The 26,112-nt window shown below is 37.3% G+C and overlaps 2 protein-coding genes across 3 annotated transcripts; one reads left to right on the top strand and one right to left on the bottom strand.

Moving 5' to 3' along the window:
• Positions 1 to 1,842: 1,842 nt before the first annotated feature.
• Positions 1,843 to 11,282, top strand: cplx2a (complexin 2a). Its single transcript, XM_081360848.1, has 4 exons — positions 1,843 to 1,989; positions 2,728 to 2,841; positions 7,755 to 7,933; positions 10,191 to 11,282. Exons 2-4 carry the CDS (start codon positions 2,811 to 2,813, stop codon positions 10,380 to 10,382), a joined length of 402 nt encoding a protein of 133 aa, XP_081216974.1. The 5' UTR covers positions 1,843 to 1,989; positions 2,728 to 2,810; the 3' UTR covers positions 10,383 to 11,282.
• A 751-nt stretch (positions 11,283 to 12,033) lies between these two features.
• Positions 12,034 to 26,111, bottom strand: tmod1 (tropomodulin 1). 2 transcript variants are annotated; one of them, XM_081360345.1, is made up of 11 exons: positions 25,835 to 26,111; positions 24,889 to 25,090; positions 22,804 to 22,960; positions 22,043 to 22,159; positions 20,320 to 20,409; positions 18,633 to 18,763; positions 18,396 to 18,503; positions 17,579 to 17,722; positions 17,240 to 17,384; positions 16,615 to 16,720; positions 12,034 to 14,721 (listed from the first exon to the last, which is right to left on the bottom strand). In XM_081360345.1, exons 2-11 carry the CDS (start codon positions 25,003 to 25,005, stop codon positions 14,703 to 14,705), a joined length of 1,134 nt encoding a protein of 377 aa, XP_081216471.1. In that variant the 5' UTR covers positions 25,006 to 25,090; positions 25,835 to 26,111; the 3' UTR covers positions 12,034 to 14,702. The 2 variants fall into 2 exon arrangements, with proteins under 2 accessions (XP_081216471.1, XP_081216472.1); XM_081360346.1 differs by lacking the exon at positions 16,615 to 16,720.
• Position 26,112: the final 1 nt, after the last annotated feature.

The raw sequence follows: 26,112 nt of genomic DNA, 5'->3' as shown, positions 1-26,112 counted from the left end.
AGTGCAGTTTTTAATAACACTACAGCAACAGGGAGGTGTTATGACTGTATAGGGAGAACCTTTGCGCACTGCAGTGTTGAGCGAGGGTGTGTTTGAATCATGCAGAGTCATGTGGTGTGTCTTCGGCTTTAAGGTGTCCCCAAGGTCTTACTGGATATTGATTCTTTCTGGTGTCAGACAGCTTTCTGCATACACATCTTGAAAAATCACTCTAAGTAAAAAAAATTAAAAAAAAGTGCTTAAAGGGGTATTAAGCCCTTTTACGAAGTCTTGATTTTGGTTTTGGGGTGTAATATGTTTTCATGCTTGATTGTTCAAAAAACGCATTCTTTTTTTACATTATTACAGCACCTCTCTCCCCAGTCTGCCTCGAACGCTGATTTCGATGAAGCCCCTTCTTCCGAAATACGAAATGCGCTGTGATTGGTTAGCTGGCCCAGTGTGTTGTGATTAGCAGTTTTCCATGGGAAAAAAGTGGGAAAGCATAATAGGACCCCTTTAAATGCAATGTTCTTGTCCCTATAATTGTATTGCAGAATGCTTTGGATCAAAATAACCTGCTAAATGCCACTTTGTGCTTCTGGTGTGAATATAAAACGCATACCTGTCTTTTTCTTTCTTGCTATCCTTCTTTCTTTTGTTAGCATGGGAAGGGTGACCTCGTGCATTCAATTTGTCAATGCAGAGCACTTAAAGTGATTGGCAAACGCCTAAAGCCGATGTTGTTGAAAAATGATTATTTTTATTATTCACATTTAATGTATTGTTTCTCAAAACTTTTCTTCTTAATTGTTTCATTTACTTTAAACCAACTGTCCACTGTGCAGTTTTAGGTAATGCATGAAGTAATCTTTCATGAGTTCACACAGGTGTCCTAGGATAATAAAAACAGGTGTTTGACAACCATAAAGTGTCCTGATAATTCCTGATAAAGTGTAATTTTTAAGAGATTTCAAAAGTTTGGGGTTGGCAAGATTTTTGAAGTTTCTTCTGCTCGCCAAGGCTGCATCTAAAATACAGTAAAACAGTAATCATGTGAAATATTACAATTTAAAAGAACTGTTTTCTATTTGAATATATTTTAAAATGTAATTTATTCCTGTGATGGCAAAGATGGATTTTCAGCATCATTACTCCAGTCTTCAGTGTCACGTGATCCTTCAGAAATCTATTTTAATATGCTGGTTTGCTGCTCAAGTGACATTTCTTATTATTTTCGATATTTTTGTGGGAACCTTGATTCTTTGATGAATAGAATGTTCGAAAGAACAGCATTTATTTTAAATTGAAATCTTTTGTAACATTAGGCCTATTTTTACTCCGTTAATTTTTTTCCGTTAAATGCATGCTGAATAGAAGTATTTGAATAATAAAAAAAAAATATGTGAATGATTGTGTGTATTGTACATTTGATGTTTTCTTACCGAATGCAATCACATTAATTTAACTACTTCTGATGTGACTGAAGTGTCCAAATACATTGCATTTTGAGGCCACTGTGCATCCAAGGTTAATGTGGGTGTGTTGTACCTGTAAAGGGCAAGCCCAGTCTGAACCAACGATTCTGAATCAGCACTTTCTCTTTAGGGACTTCGACGCCCAAGTCATGAGGGGTGAAGATTCATCCATCTTTCATTCTCCAGGTCAGACAGCATCTGTTACACGAAGCTTTCAACAGTAGCGGAAGGATCTCCTGCTAAGCATTGGCAGAGGAGCGTTTCACACCGGCACCTCCAATTAACTGCTCCGCTCTCCGGCTGGGAACGTGGGATGTTTTGATGGAAAAAGGCTGCTTGTGATGCACAGGGCTTTCACCGTCTTGCTGCAGTTCCCGTGGCTAACACTCTAACAGGCGCTGGGCGAGCAGGAAGAGACGCCTGGAGAATCAGGGATGCTCATAGTGGGTTAATCATACACATCCTCCACAACTGGCCCACGTCAACTTCCGAATCGGCACGATTGCTCGCTCCACCCGCGGACCTTTTGCAGGTATTTACATCGCATTTCTTAGGGTTTTTGGAGGTGCGCGGTCACGAGCAGGCGCTGTCCAGCGACGGTGGTGCTGAAAACGGCTTGTGTGTTAGATACTGCCGTGCCTTTGCGGCGGGGGTTCAAGTAAGGTAATGCACCAAGACTACTGAGGTCGAAACGACTGCTAACGCAAAACACTTTGTAGAGATCCTAGCGAGCTTGGGCCATATGACTACTGTCCTGCTCTGGATTAAGGGAGTCATTGGTCGCTAAGTACAAAGTTACCTTCTGGATCTCTGACCCCCGGAAGTTGATAGGTATATTTTTTTTTATCTAAAATACGCACGGTGGTGATAGACAGTGACGCAAATGAATTGAATTAGCTCAGCACTGTGGGTTTGCTAGTATGACAGGCTAATTGTCGCTATCAGCATCAGTTGCACGGAGGGATTTGATGATCTGTCACAGTGGAAGATGTGAGTGACATTTGCTCGATTATTTTATGTCAAAGACCAGCGATGAAAGAAAATACATGTGCAAAACCGGTTTCACATTGCACCTTCTGAGCTGAAGGACAAAACGTTCTGATCAAGTTGTGCATGCTTTATTGAGATGCAATTTAGCTATTAATATTATTAAGTCTACGCGTAAAATTTGTTATTATGTTTATGTATAAAGGATAGATATTGATATTTTGAGCGTTTCATTTATTATCGTCGTTATTATTATTGAAACCAATGTTTATTTTAATTACAGATCCGGCAGTAAAACGATATCTGCTCTCACGTTTTTGAAGTGCCAAGGACAAGGACAAGGACAAGAACACTTGAAAAGCCATCATGAATTTCCTGATGAAGGCAGCTTTGGGAGGTGAGTGTATAGTCCCATTAGAAGATTAAAGTTGCAATGAAAGACTTGAATCAGTGCTGTAGTGCTGCAGCAGCGGTCACGTGCGCGCTCCCTGAAAGTCGTTCGCTGTTCAGCTTTACGCACCAGAGAGAAGGTTATGTTACTGTATGAAGCAACACTAGTCGGCGTTGGGCTTTCTCTTTCCGTGTCAGAGACACACTGTATACCTCTGCTTGGAGGACACTGTCCCGTACAGCATGCCATTTGCCTCTCATCATCATTATTAGGCGCTTTCTACGAATGGGGTACAGAAGACCTGAGATTTTTTTTTATTTCTACCTTTCGAAGAAATTGTCCGTGGAAGGAGGTTCTTAACCTTCAGTCTATTCATTTATTGTTAAAGATCAAAATTACTTAGACCAATTTTATTAAATTAAAATAAACTATGACAGAATGGCTAACAGTTTTCACATTTTCATACATAAAAAAAAAAATGTTAGATTTTTTTTCTGATAATAGTTGAATGGTTAAAGGGATAGTTTAATAGGCTAATAATGTCAATAATTACTCACGGAACACAAATGAAAATCTTTTTAATGAAATCTGAGAGCTTTCTGTCCCTCCGTTGATGCTTCAAAAAGTTCATAAAGAGATCGTAAAACAAATTCATATGAATTGAACGGTTTAGTCCAAATTTTCTTAAGAGACACGATCGCTTTATATGAACAGCAGGTTGAATTTAGGCTTTTATTCACATATAAACATTCATCAACACACACATCAGTTATGGTAAACGTAAGCTCAAGCATGTTCACTTGACATGCAAAAACCAATGAGGTTCATTCTCGTGTTACGCAGCGCGTTTGAGCTTCAGGAAGAACCAATGAGGTTCATTCTCGTGTTACGCAGCACGTTTGAGCTTCAGGAAGAACCAATGAGGTTCATTCTCGTGTTACGCAGCAAGTTTGAGCTTCCTCAAGAACCAATGAGGTTCAATCTCGTGTTACGCAGCACGTTTGAGCTTCCTCAAGAACCAATGAGGTTCATTCTCGTGTTACGCAGCACGTTTGAGCTTCAGCAAGAACCAATGAGGTTCATTCTCGTGTTACACAGCACGTTTGAGCTTCCTCAAGAACCAATGAGGTTCATTCTCGTGTTACACAGCACGTTTGAGCTTCCTCAAGAACCAATGAGGTTCATTCTCGTGTTACGCAGCACATTTGAGCTTCTGCAAGAACCAATGAGGTTCATTCTCGTGTTACGCAGCACGTTTGAGCTTCCTCAAGAACCAATGAGGTTCATACTTGTGTTACGCAGCACATTTGAGCTTCTGCAAGAACCAATGAGGTTCATTCTTGTGTTACGCAGCACGTTTGAGCTTCCTCAAGAACCAATGAGGTTCATTCTCGTGTTACGCAGCACGTTTGAGCTTCCTCAAGAACCAATGAGGTTCATTCTCGTGTTACGCAGCACGTTTGAGCTTCCTCAAGAACCAATGAGGTTCATACTTGTGTTACGCAGCACGTTTGAGCTTCCTCAAGAACCAATGAGGTTCATTCTCGTGTTACGCAGCACGTTTGAGCTTTCTCAAGAACCAATGAGGTTCATTCTCGTGTTACGCAGCACGTTTGAGCTTCCTCAAGAACCAATGAGGTTCATTCTCGTGTTACGCAGCACGTTTGAGCTTCAGCAAGAACCAATGAGGTTCATTCTCGTGTTACGCAGCACGTTTGAGCTTTCTCAAGAACCAATGAGGTTCATTCTCGTGTTACGCAGCACGTTTGAGCTTCAGGAAGAACCAATGAGGTTCGTTCTCGTGTTACGCAGCACGTTTGAGCTTCAGGAAGAACCAATGAGGTTCATTCTCGTGTTACACAGCACGTTTGAGCTTCAGGAAGAACCAATGAGGTTCGTTCTCGTGTTACGCAGCACGTTTGAGTTTCCTCAAGAACCAATGAGGTTCATTCTCGTGTTACGCAGCACGTTTGAGCTTCAGGAAGAACCAATGAGGTTCATTCTCGTGTTACGCAGCACGTTTGAGTTTCCTCAAGAACCAATGAGGTTCATTCTCGTGTTACGCAGCACGTTTGAGCTTCCTCAAGAACCAAGACAGAATTTTCATTTTTGGGTGAACTAACCCTTTAAGCTTAACAAATGTTGTAAGTTTGTGTAAAAATCTACAAGAAATTTGAAAAATATTGCTCACTTGTTTGGTAACACTTTACAATAAGGTTCATTAGTTAATGTATTAACTAACATGAACAAACCATGAGCAATACATTTGTTACTGTATTTGTTCATCTTTGTTAACGTTAGTTAATAAAAATACAGCTGTTCATGATGTTCACAGTGCATTTACACGTTAACGATTTTAATAAAGTATTGGTAAACGCTGAAATCAACATTAACAAAGATCAATGAATGCTGTATACATGCAGTTCATTATTATTTAATGTCTACTAATGTACCACTTGGTTTCCCATCAATAACATAGTAAGGGTCCAGATGATGTCACTTCCTGGGTGTCACCAATTTTATGTTACATGTTTTGAAATTGGGGAAAAATCATGTGGGGACAGGGTTAGACACAGCTAAATATTATGTTTTTGTTCAATAAAATTAGATTTTTGATTTGAATTGATCAAATTATGTGCTTATAGCACATATCAAGTCCCGCCCAACATTTTTTCTTGTTCGAGAAGCAGTTTCATTCGGAAATACGTCACAATATGGAAGAAAAGACTATCTTTACCCTACCGTGTATTTCTGGACCGTGCCATAGGATTCATACCATGAAGTACCATATAAATATCATGGTGCATGAATATAGAGGCAAGGCTCTGGTTCATATAATAATGGACCATCTCTCACCTTCAATGTGAAATGTGAAAGCTTGTTTGTGCGGAGTGATGTGGTGTGGTCGTGTGATGTGGATGCCCAAATGGCCATGCAGTTCAAATATTTGCTTCAGCGCTTTGAGACGTGAGCTGGAGTGTGTTTACAGTAGAAGAGCTGATGTCACCGCTGGAGCGAGGCCACAGAGCAGCTGACAGCAGCAGAGGACAGTGTGAAGAGCACCAGCTGCCCTCACTGTTCACAAGACTAAATATTTCAGTCTCAGAGCAGTATATTAGGGACAGTGAGTCTTCAATCAGACTTGTGTGAAAATACCAGCTTCGTTTCAACGTTCAGAAGGAGAACCATTTCGATGCCATCTGTCGAGGGGTACAAATCTGGAAAAGAGCACATGCAACACCATATGTTAACACCGTAAAGTGAACCAGACTGGTGAATTTTTGTTTCACCATGTCTATATGGTTGCTGTTGCTCATTCTTTTTATATACTCTGTTTTTAAAGCTAAAATTCAAGGATAAAGGACACTATGGATTAAATTTGCCCCAAATTCACTCACAGGAGTCAAGAACATGACTTCCATAGACATACACTACACTGAAAAATAAACAGGCTCTCAAGAGTGCATACAGACACAGAGAGCATATACATATACACTCAAAAACATACACAAATCCCCCCCTCCCGCCGTCGCCAAATAAAAATAGTGCCGCCTATAGGCAGAAGGTCAGTCAGCAGAATATAAAATATCAGTAAGTTCATTGTCTCACTTTTAACGCTTGCTAACATTGAAATAATCGGCAACAGCAAATATTAGATTATAATCTACACCTAATCAATGTCTTCGAAAGTTGGTCCACCAATCGTTATTTGATCTCAAAGTAATAAAAAAAATGTAAAAAAAATACTGTATTTGGTTAACCTAATTAGATAAAAGATACTTGGACAGTTTTCAGACAATCCGGCCACTTATGGTGTTACAATATTTTTGGGTCTATTTTATTTTCTTACCTGTTTGGACATCTTGGTTCTTTTAGCCACAGGCTTCCATCTCGTTCTTTATGCGTTTACTCTCCTTCTCCCTTGATTTTGCACTAGTTAGAACATTCTTCGCCTTGTGGAATGTTCTGATGATGCACAGTTTGTGTTCCAGTGGGTGGTGAGAGCCAGACCACAGAAATTGTTGATACATAGCACTCCCCCTCTTCTTCACATCACACAAAGCCAGATCATTGGCACATATATCCTCGCTTCACATTTCAGACTTCGCTGAAGAAGTCTTGGGAGATCTGAAACTAATGTTCTCTCAGTACTACTATAGAGGCAAGGTGACATTCCCTCTGTATATTTTTGGAAGTGTGTCGAGGCCTCCCCGGGACAGAGGCATTGGTACTGTGACCAGTCCATAAATTATTCCTGTTCCTGCTAGGATGCTCCACAGTGTTTCTGTTTAATTCCACAGACAGTACTTCATTCAGTGGTTGGATAGATTCTTCATCTGATATTTTTCTCTGATGCTGTGGAATGTGTGTGTGCCTCCAGGTTAGAATGTTTTATTTATAAATTCACTTTTGGGTTGGGCTTTTTTGGCTTCGTCATCATTTTATTTTTCTCCAGATAAAGTGGGATGGTGTTTTTCAGTTTATAGCAAACCAATGCAATTTCAAAACTACCAAATATACACCACCATTCAAAAGTTTTTGGGTCAGCAAGATTTTTTTGTATGTTTGTCTTGGAAAGAAATTCATTTTATTCAGCAATGATGGATTAATCTGATTCAAAGACATTTATAATGTTCATCTATTTTAAATAAATGCTGTTCTTTGGAACTTTCTATTCATCAACGAATCCTGAAAAAAAAAAAAATGTTTTCATCATTGATAATACTAAGAAATGTTTTTTTTGAGTATCAAGTCAGCATATTAGAATGATTTCTGAAGAATCATGTGACACAGAAGACTGGAGTGACTTTTCAAAAACCTTTGAATGGTAGTTCTCCTACACTACCTAAATTATAGGCTATTAAAACAACAATATACATTTTCATTTATAACATAACTCATTTCTTATCTGTTTGCAGGAGGCCCCCCTGATGTTGGTAAAATGCTGGGAGGAGAGGAGGACAAAGACCCTGAAGCAGAAAAAGAGAAGGAAGAGGAGAGACAGGAAGCTCTCAGACAGGAGGAGGAAGAGAGGAAGGCCAAACACACCAAGATGGAACAAGAGCGGGAAGTGATAAGACAGGGCATCAGAGACAAGGTTAGAGCAAGCAGTAGAACATCTTACATGTAAGGGTTAATGCCCGATTGTCAGGTATTAATGGACGACGGCGAGGCGTGAAAGGTTGCCTCCGCCGAAGTCCATTAATACCTGACAATGGACACCTCGTCGGGCATTAACCCGCTTATACCATGGTCACTTGCCAAATAACACATTTTTAAAACATTAGTTTATATTTGAATTAGTTTTACAATCGAAATCTAAAGTTTTTACAAACAATAACTTGGTTTCCCTGGTTACACCTGACGGTTTATTTACTAGGTGTCCTCTATCACTTTTTAATGGACACCCTGCAGCCAATCAGAATCGAGTATTCACCCAGACCATGGTATAAAAAGCCATCATTATCAAATGCCATCTAGTTTCATTTGCTTCTTGGAAGATAATCGTTAGCCATCCTTAAAGTCTCTGCCAAACCTTCTGAAGTCAACTCAAGTCAATATTTTGTTATCTTATTAAAGGGACAGTTCACCCAAAAATCATTTACTCACCGTCATGTTGTTCCAAACCTGTATCTCCTTCTTTCTCTGTGGAACATAAAAATACATTTTGAAGAATGTTGGTAACCAGACAGTTTCAGTTCCCATTGACATTAGCAGACTGTTACACCTGGCATTAAGATGTGTTTTGGCCGATCAGAACACAAGTAGACGAGGGAGACACATACCCGTTAACACCTGGTGTTTTAATCCGTCTCTTTTGTCAACTTTCAACTACTTCTGTCCCGGGGCCGGTTTCACAAAGCTATTTTAGACCGGTCCATAGTGTTAGACAAGTCTAAAATTTGCTCATAGACTAGTCTAATGCAAGTTAGACTGTTTCACAAAAATAAAGACTGACTTAATTTAATTTGACTTAGGTCTAAGACTCTATGTTACCATGGCAACCAGCAGTAACAATCAGTTACATTACAAACAGCCAAAAGAAAAGGGAAAATGGCTCATAATTTAAACATTTATTCTTGTTACTACATTCTCCGCTAAATTTCACAAGTAAAATGTCCTTGTAACTGTTATACTCCTCCAACAAACACACATTTTCCGCTGGGGTAAACTGCACTGAGCGGTTGAATGCGCTTACTCGATCTGCCATGTTTTTTGTTTTGAAAAGTGTCTTATTTTACCCAGAATGCATTGCAGTGTAGTCCTACTTAAGATAGTCAGAGTCTTAAGTGCTTTGTGCAACGGTCTGATTTAGATGTCTATCTACTATATCTAAGCCATAGTCAAAGTCTATCTTTGTGAAACCGGCCCCCGATTTCTTCGAGGGGAGGGTCTATGGGCGAGTAAATGTATGTTTTTTGTTGTTTTTTTTTCATATCTTTCGATCTAATGTACAAAATAAGCTTAAGTAATTTACATATGAACGATGAAACGATGGAAAAAGCATAAGGAGAGCAGCAGCTTTAGTTACCACGCCGTACACTAAGTGCGTGCAGGAACGGTGAGAGAACATTGTGCTTGGTATGTTTTCCGTCTTCCACCCAAACTTGGGTCTTCAGCCGACAAAGTTTAAATCCCGTCTGGCTATAGTGCGCTTCTCATAATGTTTACGCATTAGATCAGGCGGCCTTTTGTGGCTGTTCAGACACATTCGACCACATGAGCAATTACACTATGAAATCAATCCGGTCTAATGCGTTTTCAACTAACTCTGTAAGTGGTCGAAAGTGGACAAATTCAAAACATTTACGCCTGTATTTAGTGTCATCCACTTGTGATCCGATGGACCAAAACGCATCTTAATACCAGGTGTAAACAGGGCCTAAATGGACAAAAAATTCAATAGAAGTCAATGGGAACCAAAACCGTTTGGTCATCAACATTCTTCAAAATATCTTCTGTTAGGTTCCACAAAAGACAGAAATTCATACAGGTTTGGAACAACATGAGGGTGAGTTAATTATGACAATATTCATTTTTAGGCGGACTATCCCTTTAATGACCATCAAAAAAATGCTTAAAATACCTGCTTTAAAATTATTTAAATAAAATAAATGCACACAACTTCCAGTAAGTTTTGTTTGGCAATATCTTGCTAAACTTGGTATTTTGAGTATGATAATCGTTCAGTACCATATCACGTTTGGCCACATTAACTTAAGACTCTAAAGTGCATGATTTAAATGAGAGTTTCTGTAGCTGTAAGCAATTTTATGGCCTAGGAAATGTTTTTTTATTAAACAAATATTTGTAATTTTTAACATTTAATGTCTTGCTCTGTGGTTGTGTATCAGTACGGCATCAAAAAGCGAGAAGTGGCCGAAGCCGAGGCGCAGGCGGCCATGGAGCAGGCGAGCGAAGGCAGTCTGACCCGTCCAAAGAAAGCAGTACCATCCGGCTGCGGAGACGACGACGAGGAGGAAAACATCATGGACACGATGATGAAGTATCTACCGGGCCCGCTGCAGGACATGCTCAAGAAGTAATACCCTGAATAATCTTGAGCACACGCAGCTAGATATTATTTTAACGTGTACTGACTTCGGCGGGAAGAGAGCACACTAGAGCAAAACACCATTTACCTTTCACACATTTCGATTCGTGAGGATCTTTAGATATTAGTGACCGATCAATCAAGCGAGAGGGGTTAATTATCAGAATATAAGCCATATTTTATCTTTGCGCGGAAACCTGAAATCACATCATCTCTTTGGCAGTTATTTATTATCAATACGTAAAAAGCAATATATATATGCATGAATTGTTCGAGTGTCTGTTCCACCTGTCCGTGTTCATTTAGCGTTCGAAACGAGGAAAAAGTATCGTTAACTTTGTTGAAGACATTCTAGTCTTGCATGTGTGTGTCCATAGTGTTTGTGTGCTCACTGACATCTTGTTTTGAGATTGCAATCAGATAAAGGCGGCAATAACATTTTCCCACGCTGTAAGCTAAATGACAACAACCTTTATACATTTGTCACTATGCCATTTAGCTCATTCTGGTGAATCTTGTCACACTCGCACTGTAGTATCATCAGTCTGGAACATGTAATGCCTCAATTCAGTTTAACGGTGTCGTCGAGATGCGTTTTCACATCGTCATTGCGCTTTACGTCAGATTTACGACTGAAACTCAGTTTCACAGGGACACTCTATGTGTTTTGAATGGACTGTAATTTCTCTGTTTGGAGCCATGGGGGAATTTTTGTCTGTGACCTACAACATTCTCAGCAATAATAACATATTCTGTTTGCTTGGCTTGCAGTAAAACAAGAAATAAAATCGTATGAATTGTATGAATGGCTCTAATGTTTTAAAAAAAGATGAAAAGTGATATGTCTGTCTCAAGAATTGATGTGTATGGCACTACAATAAAACAGTCACACAAATCTAGTGTTTGTGTTTCAATACTGAAAACAGAATTTAATGGAATTTGGGATATTTCAATATTTTAAGAGGAAATGTGTAGTTAGCATGATGTATGTTTGATTTTATGAACAGATATTAGGCAAATTGAGAGACTAATATATCAAAAGTTCAGTGTTTTGGATTTTTTTCGAAAGAAATTAATACTTTTATTCAGCAAGAATGCATTAAATTGATCAAAAGTCTAAGACATTGTTAATGTTACAAAAAAATGTGTTTAAATACATGCTGTTCCATTTAGCATTTTCTATTAATCAAATAATCCTGCCAAAAATTTATCATGGTAATTATTACTATTGGCAGTAATAAGAAATGTTTCTTGAGCAGCAAATCATAGAATGATTTCTGAAGGATCATGTCACGTGACCCCGAAGACTGATACAAAGCTGAATTTTCAGCATCATTACTCCACAGTAATAAAGTACACTTGAAAATATATTAAAATAGAAATCAGCTGTTTTAAATTGTAATAATATTTCACAATATTACTGTTTTACTGTATTTTCAACCTTGGTGCGACTTCTTTCAAAAACATTAAAAGAAATCTTAACTTTTAAATAGTAGTGTATATGTACTTGCATGTTAATCCAAATTTCACACTGCAGTAAACTAAAAACAAAATTTACATTAAACAATCACATACATTTTAAACTTTTGAAGAAAGCACAAAAAGCACAAAGTCTCAAATTATGCTAACACATGAAGCCTACAGATTCTTTGTATCTGAAAAAGGTGCTGCCACCATTAATACACTAAACCATAAAGTGGCACTGTAGATCAAACTTTTATGAGCATAAATATTTAAATAGCATTCCCGGTATGAATGTGATCATTGAAAAAAACAACAACAACAACAACAAAATTCTGCTGAGGGCAACATTTCCACGCAACTTTTTCAATCTTTATTTACTCAATAAACCACATACAGTAAGGTGCACTAACAAAATGTACATTATGTGCACCAGCCCAGGCACTCTATGGCAATGATTATGGGCCTGCTTCCAAACACGGGACAAGACAATCAACAGTGAATTTTCCCTTTTTGGTTCTGAACAAGACAAAGTCCTATAAATGTTCTGTCCTTTAAACAGCAGGAAAATGTTTACATCCATAAAACACACAGACTTTTACTGTCCTGGGAGAGTGCAAAAGGAGTAAGGCCTGATCACGGAAAAATATCTGAGAAAAACACACACACGCCCTGCTAAATCACTGCACATGCAAGATTGCAAATGATGCCTAGTCTCACGAAAACTGCCAAGAAATGACCAGGTCACATTTTATTCAAAAACAAGATGCATGAAAAACTAATTATATTTAGCAAAATAATTATATTATTTAAATTGTTAAGTACAATTGTGTTGTTTGTACTGAACTTTGACCTAAAAACATTACTATAATGAGAATTCAGGAGAAAATGTGCTTAATTGCATGATGCCATCACAATACTTAATACTGGCATGGTAATTTGATAATTGTATGTCCTGTACATCCATCTGGTACTGTTCGCGTGTCAGTCAAAAATGACTGATTTATTTTTACAATTATTTAAATGAAACGATTGTACTACATTTTAGTTCTTATTTTATATTTAAATTTTATTTAAGTTTTATTTTTTATTTAATATTTTGTATTTTTAGAGGATTTTATGGTACTAAATTATATATATATGCAGTAGTTATAATTCATTTATTCATTTTTTGAGCATGGACCTGAAAACTTAATTTCCAACTAAAACAGTCATAAATATTAAATGCTTTCATGCTCAGACTTAAGTTTGGTCTCTTTTTAAAAATACCATTTAAAATTTTTATATGAACTATATATTTTCCAAAACATTTACTCTAAAAATGTGAGCAAATCAAAGCCATAAATCTAAACAAGTTAGCTTTCGGTAAGAATTTGTTTGTGCGCAATAACAACATTTCCAATAGATGAAATTCGTCTTTTGAACAAACATTTTTGACAGTGAACAAGTGTGGCTATTTTTTCAGGACCATTTAACCTTTTTGAATCATGTCCAGGATTTTTTGGTGTGATTTGTGTGTGTGTGTGTGTGTGTGTGTGTGTGTGTGTGTGTGTGTGTGTGTGTGTGTGTGTGTGTGTGTGTTCACACAACAAGTGTAAAAAACTTTACCAAGTTTCGTACCATTCTAATAAAGTAAAAAAAAAACAAAAAAAAACATGACGTTACTTCGTGAGAGCAGGCATAGACAACAATACATATAGTTTTATGACAAGTTTTCTATTGTGTGTTATGATCCTCACTCAAGAGTAAAAAGCATTTGAGGAACACTACTAGAGGGAACACAGTCTACATGTCAATCAAATTCATTTTATAATAAGTGGTTATCATAGAAAGAGATTGTTAGTATAATAAAAGAGAGATATTATTGCTAATTGTGGAAAATGAAATACAGCTTGTCCTGAACATGAAAGAAGATGTTTTCTCTCATCAAACAAAGAATATAAAATCTATAAATAATTTCATAAATATGATGGAGCGGTGCCAATACATAGAGCTTGGATTTTGCGCTGCTTTCAGGTGACCAATAAAGGTACATTCATACTGACTTCGCAAAATGAATTCGCATTAATTTTCAATGTGAGTTGGTGATTTGAGGCGACAAATATGGACCAACAATGCACTTCCATTGGTATTCGCCGCATAACGGAGCTCACATGATTCTACAGTCAAATGCGCATACTAGAAACCACAGTACAGTGACTTAACGACATTAACCAGTTGTTAAACATTTAAAGAGAGAGGAACATGTCAAAATTACAGCATATCCCAAAAACACACAGTAAAAACATGCTTCTATGCGACGTGCGTGAGGACTACCACTATAGTGAGAACTGAAGTGAGAACTCTCAAACTGGCCCGGAGAAGGCAAAACCACAGCTACAATCAGTCAAGTTGGAAGTTTGATGCACTTGGTGTGCATCCAAACACAGCAAAATGGCAGCCTTTAAGGTCAAACTGTTTACAGCAAGAAGATTATATCAGCCGAGAACATTGTGATAAACTGAGCGCCATTTTCATCTTTACTGCTTCCATCAACACAAGTAGGTGATTTTTCCCTACTAATGTTATGGCAGGTAGTTTACACATTTATAAAACGCTCTGGTAAACAGAGTGGTGTGGTACCTTCGGGTTTCCAGATCTGGGGCTTTGAAATAAAGCATTCTGAATTGAATAATTTTCTTTACATGACCCTGTGGGTTACCTGTAAAAGGAACAGAAATGGAGGGAGGATATATGGGATGAGATGGGGTGTGATGTGATGTACAGTGTACTGGTGCAGGTCCCAGGCCATAGAGGGTTCTCCCGCGGCTGCTACACGTTTGTCCGACATTTAGGAAAGATGGGCCCTCCTTCAAGCCTTCTCTTTCTTACTGCACACACAAACAAAAAAGGGTCGATCACTTTTGAGGACATAAAAAAAGGTGACATACTTAGGAATTATACTTTTATTATAACAGCCTACAAAGGGTTCGATAATAACGATTTTATGTTCTGCTTTGTTTTTACTTTTACTTGCCCTGTCAGAATTTTCACTAGCCCCACATAATGTCTTTATGATGTTCTGCTTTTATAAATAAAATCATTTAAAAACATTTAATAAATGTAAAATATTTTCTAAACATTAAAGGGATAGTTCACTTTGAAATTAAATTTTGGTATGTTTTAGCTTACCTCAAGGGCATCCAAGATGTAGGTGTCTTTGTTTCCGCAGTAGTTTCAATTTTGATATTTTTAGGTCAAACCGTTCTTGTCTCTCAGTCATTTGATGCAGGTCTATGGTCACTGTCTCAAAGAGCATGCACAGAGTCCAAATTAAAACAATTCCCCATCGTCCAAATTAAACAATTCCCCATCGTAAGTACACATTGATGGCCTAAGACACGAAACGAGCGGTTTGTGTGAGAAAACGAACTGTATATCGTTTTGACCTCTTATACACAGCCACGTCCAAGTGATCTGATCTGGGGGCGCAGTATAGATACATATACACTAGAAGTCGCCTTAAAGACATTCGTTCCAATGAACTGCCGTAGCCAAGGCGACATCTAGTGTATACATATCTATGCACCAGTCTGCGCACACATCACACACCAGGATGCGCGTGCGCCCTCAGATCACTTGGACGTGGCTGTGTATAAGAGGTCAAAACGATATAAATACGGTTCGTTTTCTCACACAAACCACTCGTTTTGTGTCTTAGGCCATCAATGTGTACTTACGATGGGGAATTGTTTAATTTGGACGATGGGGAATTGTTTTAATTTGGACTCTGTGCATGCTCTTTGAGACAGTGACCATAGACCTGCATTATACGACTGACAGACAAGAACGGTTTGACCTAAAAATATCAAAATTGAAACTACTGCGGAAAAAAAGACACCTACATATTGGATGCCCTTGAGGTAAGCTAAAACATACCAAAATTTAATTTCAAAGTGAACTATCCCTTTAAAAATAAAATAATGTGCTATAATAACTGCCATTTAAAACCATAATGTAACTGCAATAATGCTATGTATTCATACATGCATTTTTTGCTGGAAAACAATACATTTCTGATTTCTTTTCTTCCAAGACTATTAAAGGACATTCTTACAATTTCTCATAAAAACTTTCTGTTAGACATTGGGAAATCCTTACTGCATTTGTAGATACCACAGAGAGAAACTGGAAATTGCGATCAAAGGAATAGTTCACTCAATTAAAAGTGTAATTTGTATGGCTTCAAAAGACTTGAAATATAGCGCTGGTCAAATGGGCTCAAAAGCTCCAGTCCCCAATCACTTTTATTGAGGCATTCTGTTAATTCTCCTTTAAAGAAAGCCATATGCGTTTGAAAAAAATTATCATAATTTGGGGAGAACTATTCCTTAAAGAAAAAGCTCTGCATGCACAGCAAGCCAGAGGCCATTTTCAATAATGTTTATGTAGATTTGGCATCAGAATACTCTCTCTATGCAGAAGAAAGTAAAGACTAAACCTGAAAACAAGCCACCTGACAGTCGGACAAACAGCGCAACACAACAGCACAGACGAACAAAACGACCAAGAAACAACCAGATAATGAAACAGACAGGTTTTGAATTCACTTTGATGGAGGGAAGTGCAGTAGTGGAGATGCTGAAGCGGCAGAAGGGAGCTTGAGGAAAAGTATAAAAGTTCATAACGATCCAGAGACTTGAGGTATTGCGAAAAGGCGAATAAGAGCAAAAAGACAGCAGGTAGTGCCCAGAGGGAGAGAAGGAGGGCAAGACTCTGTTTACTTGGGTTTTGATGTGAACTTGAACTTTTTACAGAAGGCTCTTTCCAGCTCAGGGACCGACAGAGTGAATGTGATCGCGCCATCTGCGTCCGACCGAACTACACGTGCTGTAAATACATACATGGCATGAACACACCAATACTTACACTACCATTCAAAAGATTCGGGCCTGTAAGACGATTTTTTAAAGACATTAATACTTTAAGGAAGGCTGCATTAAATTGACAAAAAGTGACATTCTTATTTCAAATAAATGCTGTTCTTTTTTCTATTCATCAAAGAATCCAGAATTTTTTTGTATCATGGTTTCCACAAAAATATTAAGCAGCACAACAGTTTTCAACATTAATAATAATATGACGTCAACTTTGCCATCAATTGTAATAAGATTTCACAATATTGCCGTTTGTACTGCATGTTTAACCAAATAAATGTAGCTTCGGTAAGAACAAGAGACTTCTTTCAAAACAAGAAAAAAAATTTGAACTGGATTGTACCCATTTCAGCACATCCAGCACACAAACACACGTGTACACACACACACACACAAAACAACAATCTATGTTAATTCCGAAAATACACATACAAATAACAAATCCGACAGCATCAGAGCGTGTATTTCTTACCAAGGTCATTGTTGCTCATCATGGCATTAGATCCACGCAAGCGTGGGCCCTGCTGGGTGAAATGGTATCCAAATTTCAACAGAGTAGTGTTCTTCTCCAAAATGTTAGCTATCTCCATCTCAACCTTATTACCCAAAGGCTGGCTCTGTATCACACATACACAGATGATACATGTAAGATATAAATACAGGATATAATGCAATAACTCTTAAATCAGTTCTACCACTTGGCTTCATTTGCCCCTCCATCATCATTACCTTCAGACTGAACCCCTGACCTCATCGATAATGGCTCAGACCTTTATATAACTTAATTCTGTGTATGTGTGTGTGAGCGTACCTGGTTGTCAATCTTTAGCTCCTGCAGTGTAGTGTTGCTCTTTAAGGATTCCACGAGTGCCAGAATTCCAGCTCCAGTAATGAAGTTTGACTCCACGTTTAGACTCTTCAGAGTGGTGTTCACTTTCAGCATGTCTGCTAGTGCCTGGGAACCAAACAATATTACACGTGTTTAATATCGACACTACCGTTCGAAAGTTTGGGCTCAGTAAGATTTTTTATGGTGTTTGAAAGAAGTCTTTTATGCTCACCAAGACTGCATTTATTTGATCTAAAATATAGTAAAAACTGTAAAATATTATTACAATGTAAAATGTTTTTATGTAAAATGTAATTTAATCCTGTGATGACAAAGCTGAATTTTCAGCATCATTACTCCAGTCTTCAGTGTCACATGATCCTTCAGAAATCATTCTAATATACTGATTTGGTGCTCAGGTAACATTTCTTATTATTACCAAATTTAAAAATGGTTGTGCTGCTTAATACTTTTGAGAATTTTTTTTATATTATATATAAAAAAAAATCTGGATTCTTTGCTGAATAAAAATTCAATGCGTGTGTATACGCATGTATGTATGTATGTATGTATTAAGCACATTACTGTAATATTTAATCCAAATATATATATATATATATATATATATATATATATATATATATATGGATTAAGTATTACAGTAATGTGCTTAATTGTCAGGAGTCACAATTACAAAAAGGAATTCGAGGCTGCATTTTCTTTGTGGAAAATATAATTTCTTATTTGAAATTATTTGAAAAATCTAAACTTTGAGAATGAGCATGCTTCTTTAACTCACAAAGGCTACAGGATCGTTACTTCTAGTGCCAACGATGCTCAGGCGCTCCACAACACTGTTCCCTTTAAGAGCTTCAGCATACGCTTTCAAAGTTGGGATTGGAATATTCTACATACCACCAGAAAGAAAAAGAAAAACATAACACATAACAGGGCAAACCATCAAAACGGCAGGCTAGCAGACACATAAAAACACACTATTTAACATAAAGTATAAATAAAAGAGTGAAAGTGGCACCTTGATGTTATTTAGGTTGACCTCAATAAGATCTGGATCATTGCTTTTGATTCTCTGTAGTGTTTCCTCTACATCTGTGTCATTGGGTTGTTCATCTGGCACTGGCTTATACTGAGTGCACTGGATTACACCTGTGTTTATAATACAACTCTGAATTACAACAAATCATGTGGTTCAGTGCCAGATATAGCACAATACTATATCACACGTGACGGCACACACCTATTTAATGTGATCCCAAGCCACATTACAGGTGTATGGGTTTGCATTACATTTATTTACGTTTTACATGTATGTATTTGGCAGACACTTTTATCCAAACTGACAATGCATTCAAGATTCAGATTGTGTTCTGCTGTTTAAGTAACAGGAATACTTTACAGAATTAAATATCAAACTAAGTTGAATTTATTTTCTCTCTACCTGAAGAGCAGCTGGTTAAAATTATTCGCAAAAATGTCCTTTAAAAAAGTAAAGGTCGAGCATAATTTGTTTGTAGATGCCACATGGATTGATATTTGCATTTGACATTCAGGCATGATTAAAGGTGCAGTGTAAAAAATGTTTGCAATTTGTTCAGAAAGAAATACTGTAAAAACGCTAATGCCCGACGAGGTGTCCATTGTCAGGTATTAATGGACGACGGCGCGCGTCGGACGGTTGCCTCCGCCGAAGTCCATTAATACCTGACAATGGACACCTCGAAGGGCATTAACCCGCTTATACCATGGTCACTTGCCAAATAACACATTTTTAAAACATTAGTTTATATTTTAATTAGTTTTACAATCGAAATCTAAAGTTTTTACAAACAATAACTTAGTTTACCCAATAGCACCCAGCTGCAGCCCCGGTTTATTTACTAGGTGTCCTTAATCACTTTTTAATGGACACCTTGCAGCCAATCAGAATCGAGTATTCACCCAGACCATGGTATAAAACATTTTAATTGGTTGACTACGTTACCTTTCCATATACGGAGAAAAACTGTAACTGGTTTAACATTAAACATTACATACACTGCATAGATATTTTACTTCTTATTTTTGTAATCAGTAATGTACATTAGGGTGTTTCAAATGTTATTTTATGTCATTTAGTTCATGTTTATTGCATTATATTATCGTCAAGTGTGTTACCCTGATGGTGATTTGTCTTTGTACGTATGACTCTGTGCACTGTCTATGATAGCATTGACCATGTTTTAAGAAGAACAGGCCACTTACGATGAACTGAATCATCATGTGGCTTTCTATTGTGCCAGCTATATTATTGTGGAGGTTATGATTCATTTTAAGGTAAAAAGGCAGATTTTTGTAGTTAAAGTAGGTAAGTTAACATTATATCACTTAATGGTTATAAGTTGTATACAGGCATCCCTGTAAATTGGAAACAATTTCACAGTATTTTTTACGGGGAATTACTGTCAACCACAGCTGCCAATTATTTAAATTTAACAGGATTTCTTTTTTTCTTTTTTTACAGTGTGCCTTAAGTTTCCAAGCACTTTCAACCTAACTTTATCCAATTTACTATAATATATAACTTGTACTAATATATAACTTGTATTTTACAGTTACTTCTGATTAAAGAATACAATGCAAACACAAACAAATACTAATGCAAAAAACTTGATTGATCACAAACAATCAATCACCATTACATGATAAGTGCTTTATTCACTTACTGTTCAAACCCTGTTTGTTGACGATAGTACTGCTGGCCAGTGCTTCATAATACTGCTGGTTGCTCATCAGTGTGTGCATTCCCAAGATGGCTGCAGCAAGAGAAAAAGATTTTCAAATTTATATATATGATCCTCTGAGTGAAAGAGGCAGTGTTTGCTAATTACGACTTGTTCATGTAAATCATATGTAAAATCATGTTTTCCAAGGTTATCAACTGAAAATCATTCACATTTACCTGACGAAAATATCTCAAGCAGAACAGTAATGCCATCAAATTAACTAGTGCAGACCAAAAAAAAAAAACATCTAATAAAATGATAAAGGACCGCAAAACATCTAAATAGCAAGTCAAGAGGAAAGTGCAGTTTAAGAGTCGGGAATGTATGCTGCATCCGACAGTTGACCGTGGGCCAAAGACAACTGAACTAACCTCATTCCCATATGAAGCTGTAACCGGTCTGTACACATAAGATGTTCAGACTGTTAGGCCAAGTCCTTAAATCCTGCTGTTTTTGAAACATGATCCCAAAGGGGGAAAAAAAACAATTGACCTCATTTTTAGGGAAACCACTCCATCATGTTAAATGGGAGTAGAGTAGCTGACAGTGGAGAGGGTTTTTTTCTTTTTTTTTTTGCCAGCAGAAAAACTTTGTTCCCCTTTTTTGGTAGCCAAGTGTCCTTCGTGCACAAGGATGAGTCATTGTTATGAACTCAAACTTGCATACGCAGTTTCAGGAACTAACACATGAATGCTTCACGTAAAGGACTAATTCACTTAAAAAATTCAAATTATTCATTTACCCTGTTGTTCTAAATCTGTATGATTTGGTTTCTTCATGAAACACAAAACAAGAAATTTTGAAGAATGTTCATGCTGCCCTTTCCTGTACCAGCTGAAGTATACAGTGGAGAAGGGAAGGGAAGGGAAGGGAAGGGAAGGGAAGGGAAGGGAAGGGAAGGGAAGGGAAGGAAAGGAAAGGAAAGGAAAGGAAAGGAAAGGAAAGGAAAGGAAAGGAAAGGAAAGGAAAGGAAAGGAAAGGAAAGGAAAGGAAAGGAAAGGAAAGGAAAGGAAAGGAAAGGAAAGGAAAGGAAAGGAAAATATGAAACATCATGACTACTACAAGATAACAGTTTACATTTTTGGTTAAAACAACCTTGAAATAACACTTAAACCATCATGCAGATAACATAATATGCTGAACATCCCATGCAAATATTCAGCTAATGTATAAGAAACATTCTGGAAATGTTAGAGCAGCACAAGATGTTGCAGATTAACCTACTGGAGTGATCCGTGGCTTAGAAACGGTGGAGAGGACAGAGAGAATTAGGAATGAAGATGTGAAAATGGAGTGGAGAGGACTAAAGGACAGACCAGACAGAGGCACATCGTGAGATAGACACACACAGAGGAGGTTCAAATTAGTCAGTGAAATTACAGATGGATTGACTCATTTAAATATGAATTAATATTGAAATTAGCGAAACTGAATTTAATTATGCCTTAATAAAGATTAAGTGAGGTTACAAAATAACAGTAAAAACTGGATTCTTTCAAATCCATTACGGATTATGTGCATACCCATCTAAAGTAAAAAAAAAAAAATATATATATATATATATATATACAATTTCAAAATTAAATTTATAAAATGGTGCCTTGGATTCAAAAAAGCATAGTCAACTACATACAGGAATTAAATTGGTAACATAACACTGTACCTGCTATATCGCACAATTCTGCATCAGTTGCACTAGATAGCGCCTCTTCTAGTTCAGGCTCCAGAGTGACATCTTCAAGGATAGGGTCCACTTTTGTCTTTGGCTCCCACACTTTTCCTACATACACACATACACAAACAGAGATTGAGGGAAAAATGCCTTCATATCCTACATGTGCCGTCATTTCAAAATCATAACTTCAAAACTAATCAAATCTATCTATCTATCTATCTAATCAAAACTAATTTCAAAATGTCAGTATACTTTTAAATAAAGGAGACAATACCTTCAGTGAAAAACAAGTTTGATGCATAAATGAGACCGAGACATGGGAAAAACAAATTGAAGAGAGATTGGAAGAAAATGAAGACAAATAAAAAGTAAATATTGTGAACAATGTAACCGTGTATCATTTCTAGCTGTTATTTCATCATGTTATGCAAAACGAGTAAAATACAAACTGTGTACGGTATGAATCTTTCATTTAGATTCATAAAAGTGATGTGACATTTTTATTAGTTGAACAAAGTAGTTTGTTGTTTATTTAAAATGTCATTTCACTACAAAATGTCAAACACAAAGCTGGAAAAGTCAGTCTAGTGGCAATGTTTATAACTTTCAGGTTAAAGTTCTGCGACAACTTCTGTGATGTACAGTACATGTCACACACTGTTGAACATTATTAATGGACAAATTACAAACTAATGAAAGAATAAAAAGAGTTCATTTTCTAAAAGTTCTAAATACAAGTCTTTTCTGACCTCTTTTCTCGCCAGTGTAGGGGACAAGATCATCTCGGTCTGGATGTTCTTTGGCTTGTTTCTCCAGGTGAGCTAGAAGGTCATCTCTCTGGAACGTTCCGGTCGGAGATTTCTTAGTCTGATCCCTCTGTCTATATCCTGCTGGCAACAGTGCGTTCTGAAAACAATACAATTCATAAAACATTAGTTTTGTCATCAAACTTTCATAAAAAGCACACAGAATGTAAGATAGCATATTAGAATAAAAGATGAATTTGCCATATCTTAAAATGTCATGGATTCTAATATCATCACTCTACCAAAGTACAGTCACAGGAGCCAGTTTCCGTCAATTTCCGTCTTTTGCAGCTATTTTGATACAGGTTATATTAGATGAAGGGTGTGCACCTAACCCAGGTTTGCTAACTTTCAACCACATACTGAAAAGGCAAACTCCATCACTGCCTGAAACAGTGAGCAATGATAACATTCTTTTAAGTCAGGGCCTATCAGCCCATATCCACAAAAAAGGGCCGCAGAGCTAAAGTGGGGGATGTCAACGTATCTGCACGTTAAATTTGATAGAATCCAGAACACACAGCATTTCAAAGAGAACTCGGAGAGAACAGAACTTTATACGGCACCTCAGTATTGTTTATTCTTAGCGCAGGTAAAATTGAGCAAATGGAGACAAATTAATTCTAAAGTGACATTTAAAATCATTAAAGTAGAGATTTCCACTGCTAAATTTATAGCACAATTTAGTGTTTCGGGAAAAGGCTCGGCTTTGGTGGAGAATGTTTATTTTTGTTACATGTGAACGGATTAACTTTTGTTCCAGCACCAGTATTTATGGTAAACTTCTGCACCTCTGGCTGAACATCTCAGTAAGGGAGAAGAAATTCTCTTTTCCCTCTTCTCTGTTGCTGAACATTTATCCTACGTCTGTGTCTAAATCTGTCAAGAAGTGCTTAGATGCTGGAGTGAAACCAGATTCCTGAAGAGAAAATAAAAAAACTGTGGTCTGAGTGAGAAAAAGAACACTATCAACAGAGAGAACCACAGCCTTACGACAGTGGATTCCCTTAAAAACACTACTGCAATACAATACAGCACACACAAACCACTGTAAAACAACACACACACACAAACCACTGTAAAACAAAACAGTCCTGTCAAACTGACTCCACCATGATAGTCTAAACTCAGAAACATCAAAGTCCAGACAAACAAACAAAACAAAAAACAAATATAAAGGGATTCTCAGACAAAAATGGCATTGAAACAACAATGTCCAACACCAAACAAAACATAATGGGCTACAACACAGTCCAAAATAAAACAACACAGTCCAGTCAAACAAACACCATTACACAAACAAACAAGCCGAACAAACACCAAGAAATAAGGTCCAGACAATCAAACCAGACTAGGTATCAATACAATGCACTCAAACAAACACCATTATGTGTGATAGAAAATAGTCTAGCCAAACAAACATGACTATGAATGAAACAACACAGTCCAGACAAACAAAAACACAAAAATAAAGTTTGCTTCTTAAACAAAAAATGGCACTGAAAAACAATCTTCAACAGCAAATAAAACAAAAATGGGATACAACACAGTCCAGTCAAACAAAATATCATTACACACACGCACACACACACACACACACACACACACACACACACACACACAAAACAGTCCACCCAAACAAATAACACCAGGAAACAACACAGTCCAGTCAAACTAATCAGACTAGGTAGCAAAAGTCCGGTCAAACAAACTCCCTTATACATAAAAAAAAAAAAAAAAAAACAGTCCAGACAAACAATCACCTCTAGGAAACAACACAATCAAGACAAGTAGTCCAGACAAACAAACCAGACTAAAAAACAACAATCCAGTCACACAACTTAATAGTTTTCAGTGCCAAAGCAGTACTTAAAAGTCAAAATACAGAAACCTTTCAACCTTATATCAAACTTTCATAATGCAAAGTATTCAGAGGCAACTAAACTATGTGAGCACATTTATGAATTGAATTCATGCAGCTTTTAAGGTCGAACGTGAGATGTTTCACCTTATTTTAAGTGCACTTACATCAGGATCAAGCTCTTCAAGTTCATCCTCAAGTCTCCTGAGCTCCTCTTCACTGAGCTTCTGCAAGAGCTCATCCTCATCCACATCCCGGTACTTCTCCATCTCTTTACGGAACATGATGAATAAGATAAAAGGGAAGAAGAGGACAGAAGAAAAGAAAAAAGAGAGAGGCAGGAACAGTTGAGCCCCCCAACCACAGGACCTTGGTGAAGACAAGAGAGAAAGATCCATAAAATTCAAAGTTTATGATTTTCTACAGTATTTAAGTGGATTATCCTAGACAAATTCAAATCATATGGGTTATGGAGAGCACAGGTGTACTTCATATTAACCGAGGACACGCTAGAAAAAGCACATTAACTTTGGACAGTATCTGCTCTGCTTTTTAAAACTTAAACGTTTGAATGTCTCTGTGCAAAATGTTTTCCTTATGCTTGCTTTTTTTAAATGCATGCTAATTTTATCTTAAACGACAGATAAATTGACTATTATAACAATATATCTTATGAGGGAAAAAAAACGAGTAAAACTGAAGACTGGCCTCTGCTCTTTGGACCATCTCCATTGTCCTTGGTAAATCCAATAGACAAGGACATTGACCAGCAAACTCCATCACGCTATAATGCAAATTTATTATTAACATACTGCCTCTAGTTTAGGTTTCCCAAATCAATAAACTAGTTATTACATACACACTTCCAGACAGCTCCTCAAACAAACTGTTTTCCACTTCAGTAAATTAAACTACAGTTAGTGATCTCTGAATAAAGTTGTGTTGGTTCAGATACTTAACTTTTGACATTTGAACCGCAAGCTTAATCATTAATCAAAAATAATCATCTCCGAGCTTCATCTGTCCTGTTAAACGCGTATTTGTATGTTTCACGGCTCTATGCAATGATGAAAACAAAGCGTTAGTGCCGGAGAGTCTATCATTCTCACTTACTTGAGACAGCGCTTATCCCACACTATATATAGCGCATGTGACAGCTGAATACTTTGACCAGATATGGTTTCTTTTCGGAGCCGCTATTTCACACAAATGTGCAGCTGCCTCAAGCAATGATTTCTCAAATCCAAGGTTCATAGAAGAACAACGCCTGACACGGCGGAGAAAGTCCAAATATTAAAAGTAGTCGCTGCTCGAGCCTTCTTTCAAAAAGTCCAGTAGTCGGTGGCGATCAAAGAGTTTCCACAGACCCGGAGTAGCGCAGATATTCGCCC

The sequence above is a fragment of the Scardinius erythrophthalmus genome (assembly GCF_964197995.2).
Source record: "Scardinius erythrophthalmus genome assembly, chromosome: 3".
Lineage (NCBI taxonomy): Eukaryota > Metazoa > Chordata > Actinopteri > Cypriniformes > Leuciscidae > Scardinius > Scardinius erythrophthalmus.
Note: the sequence above shows the minus strand (reverse complement) of the source record. Positions and strands in the feature narration are given on the sequence as shown.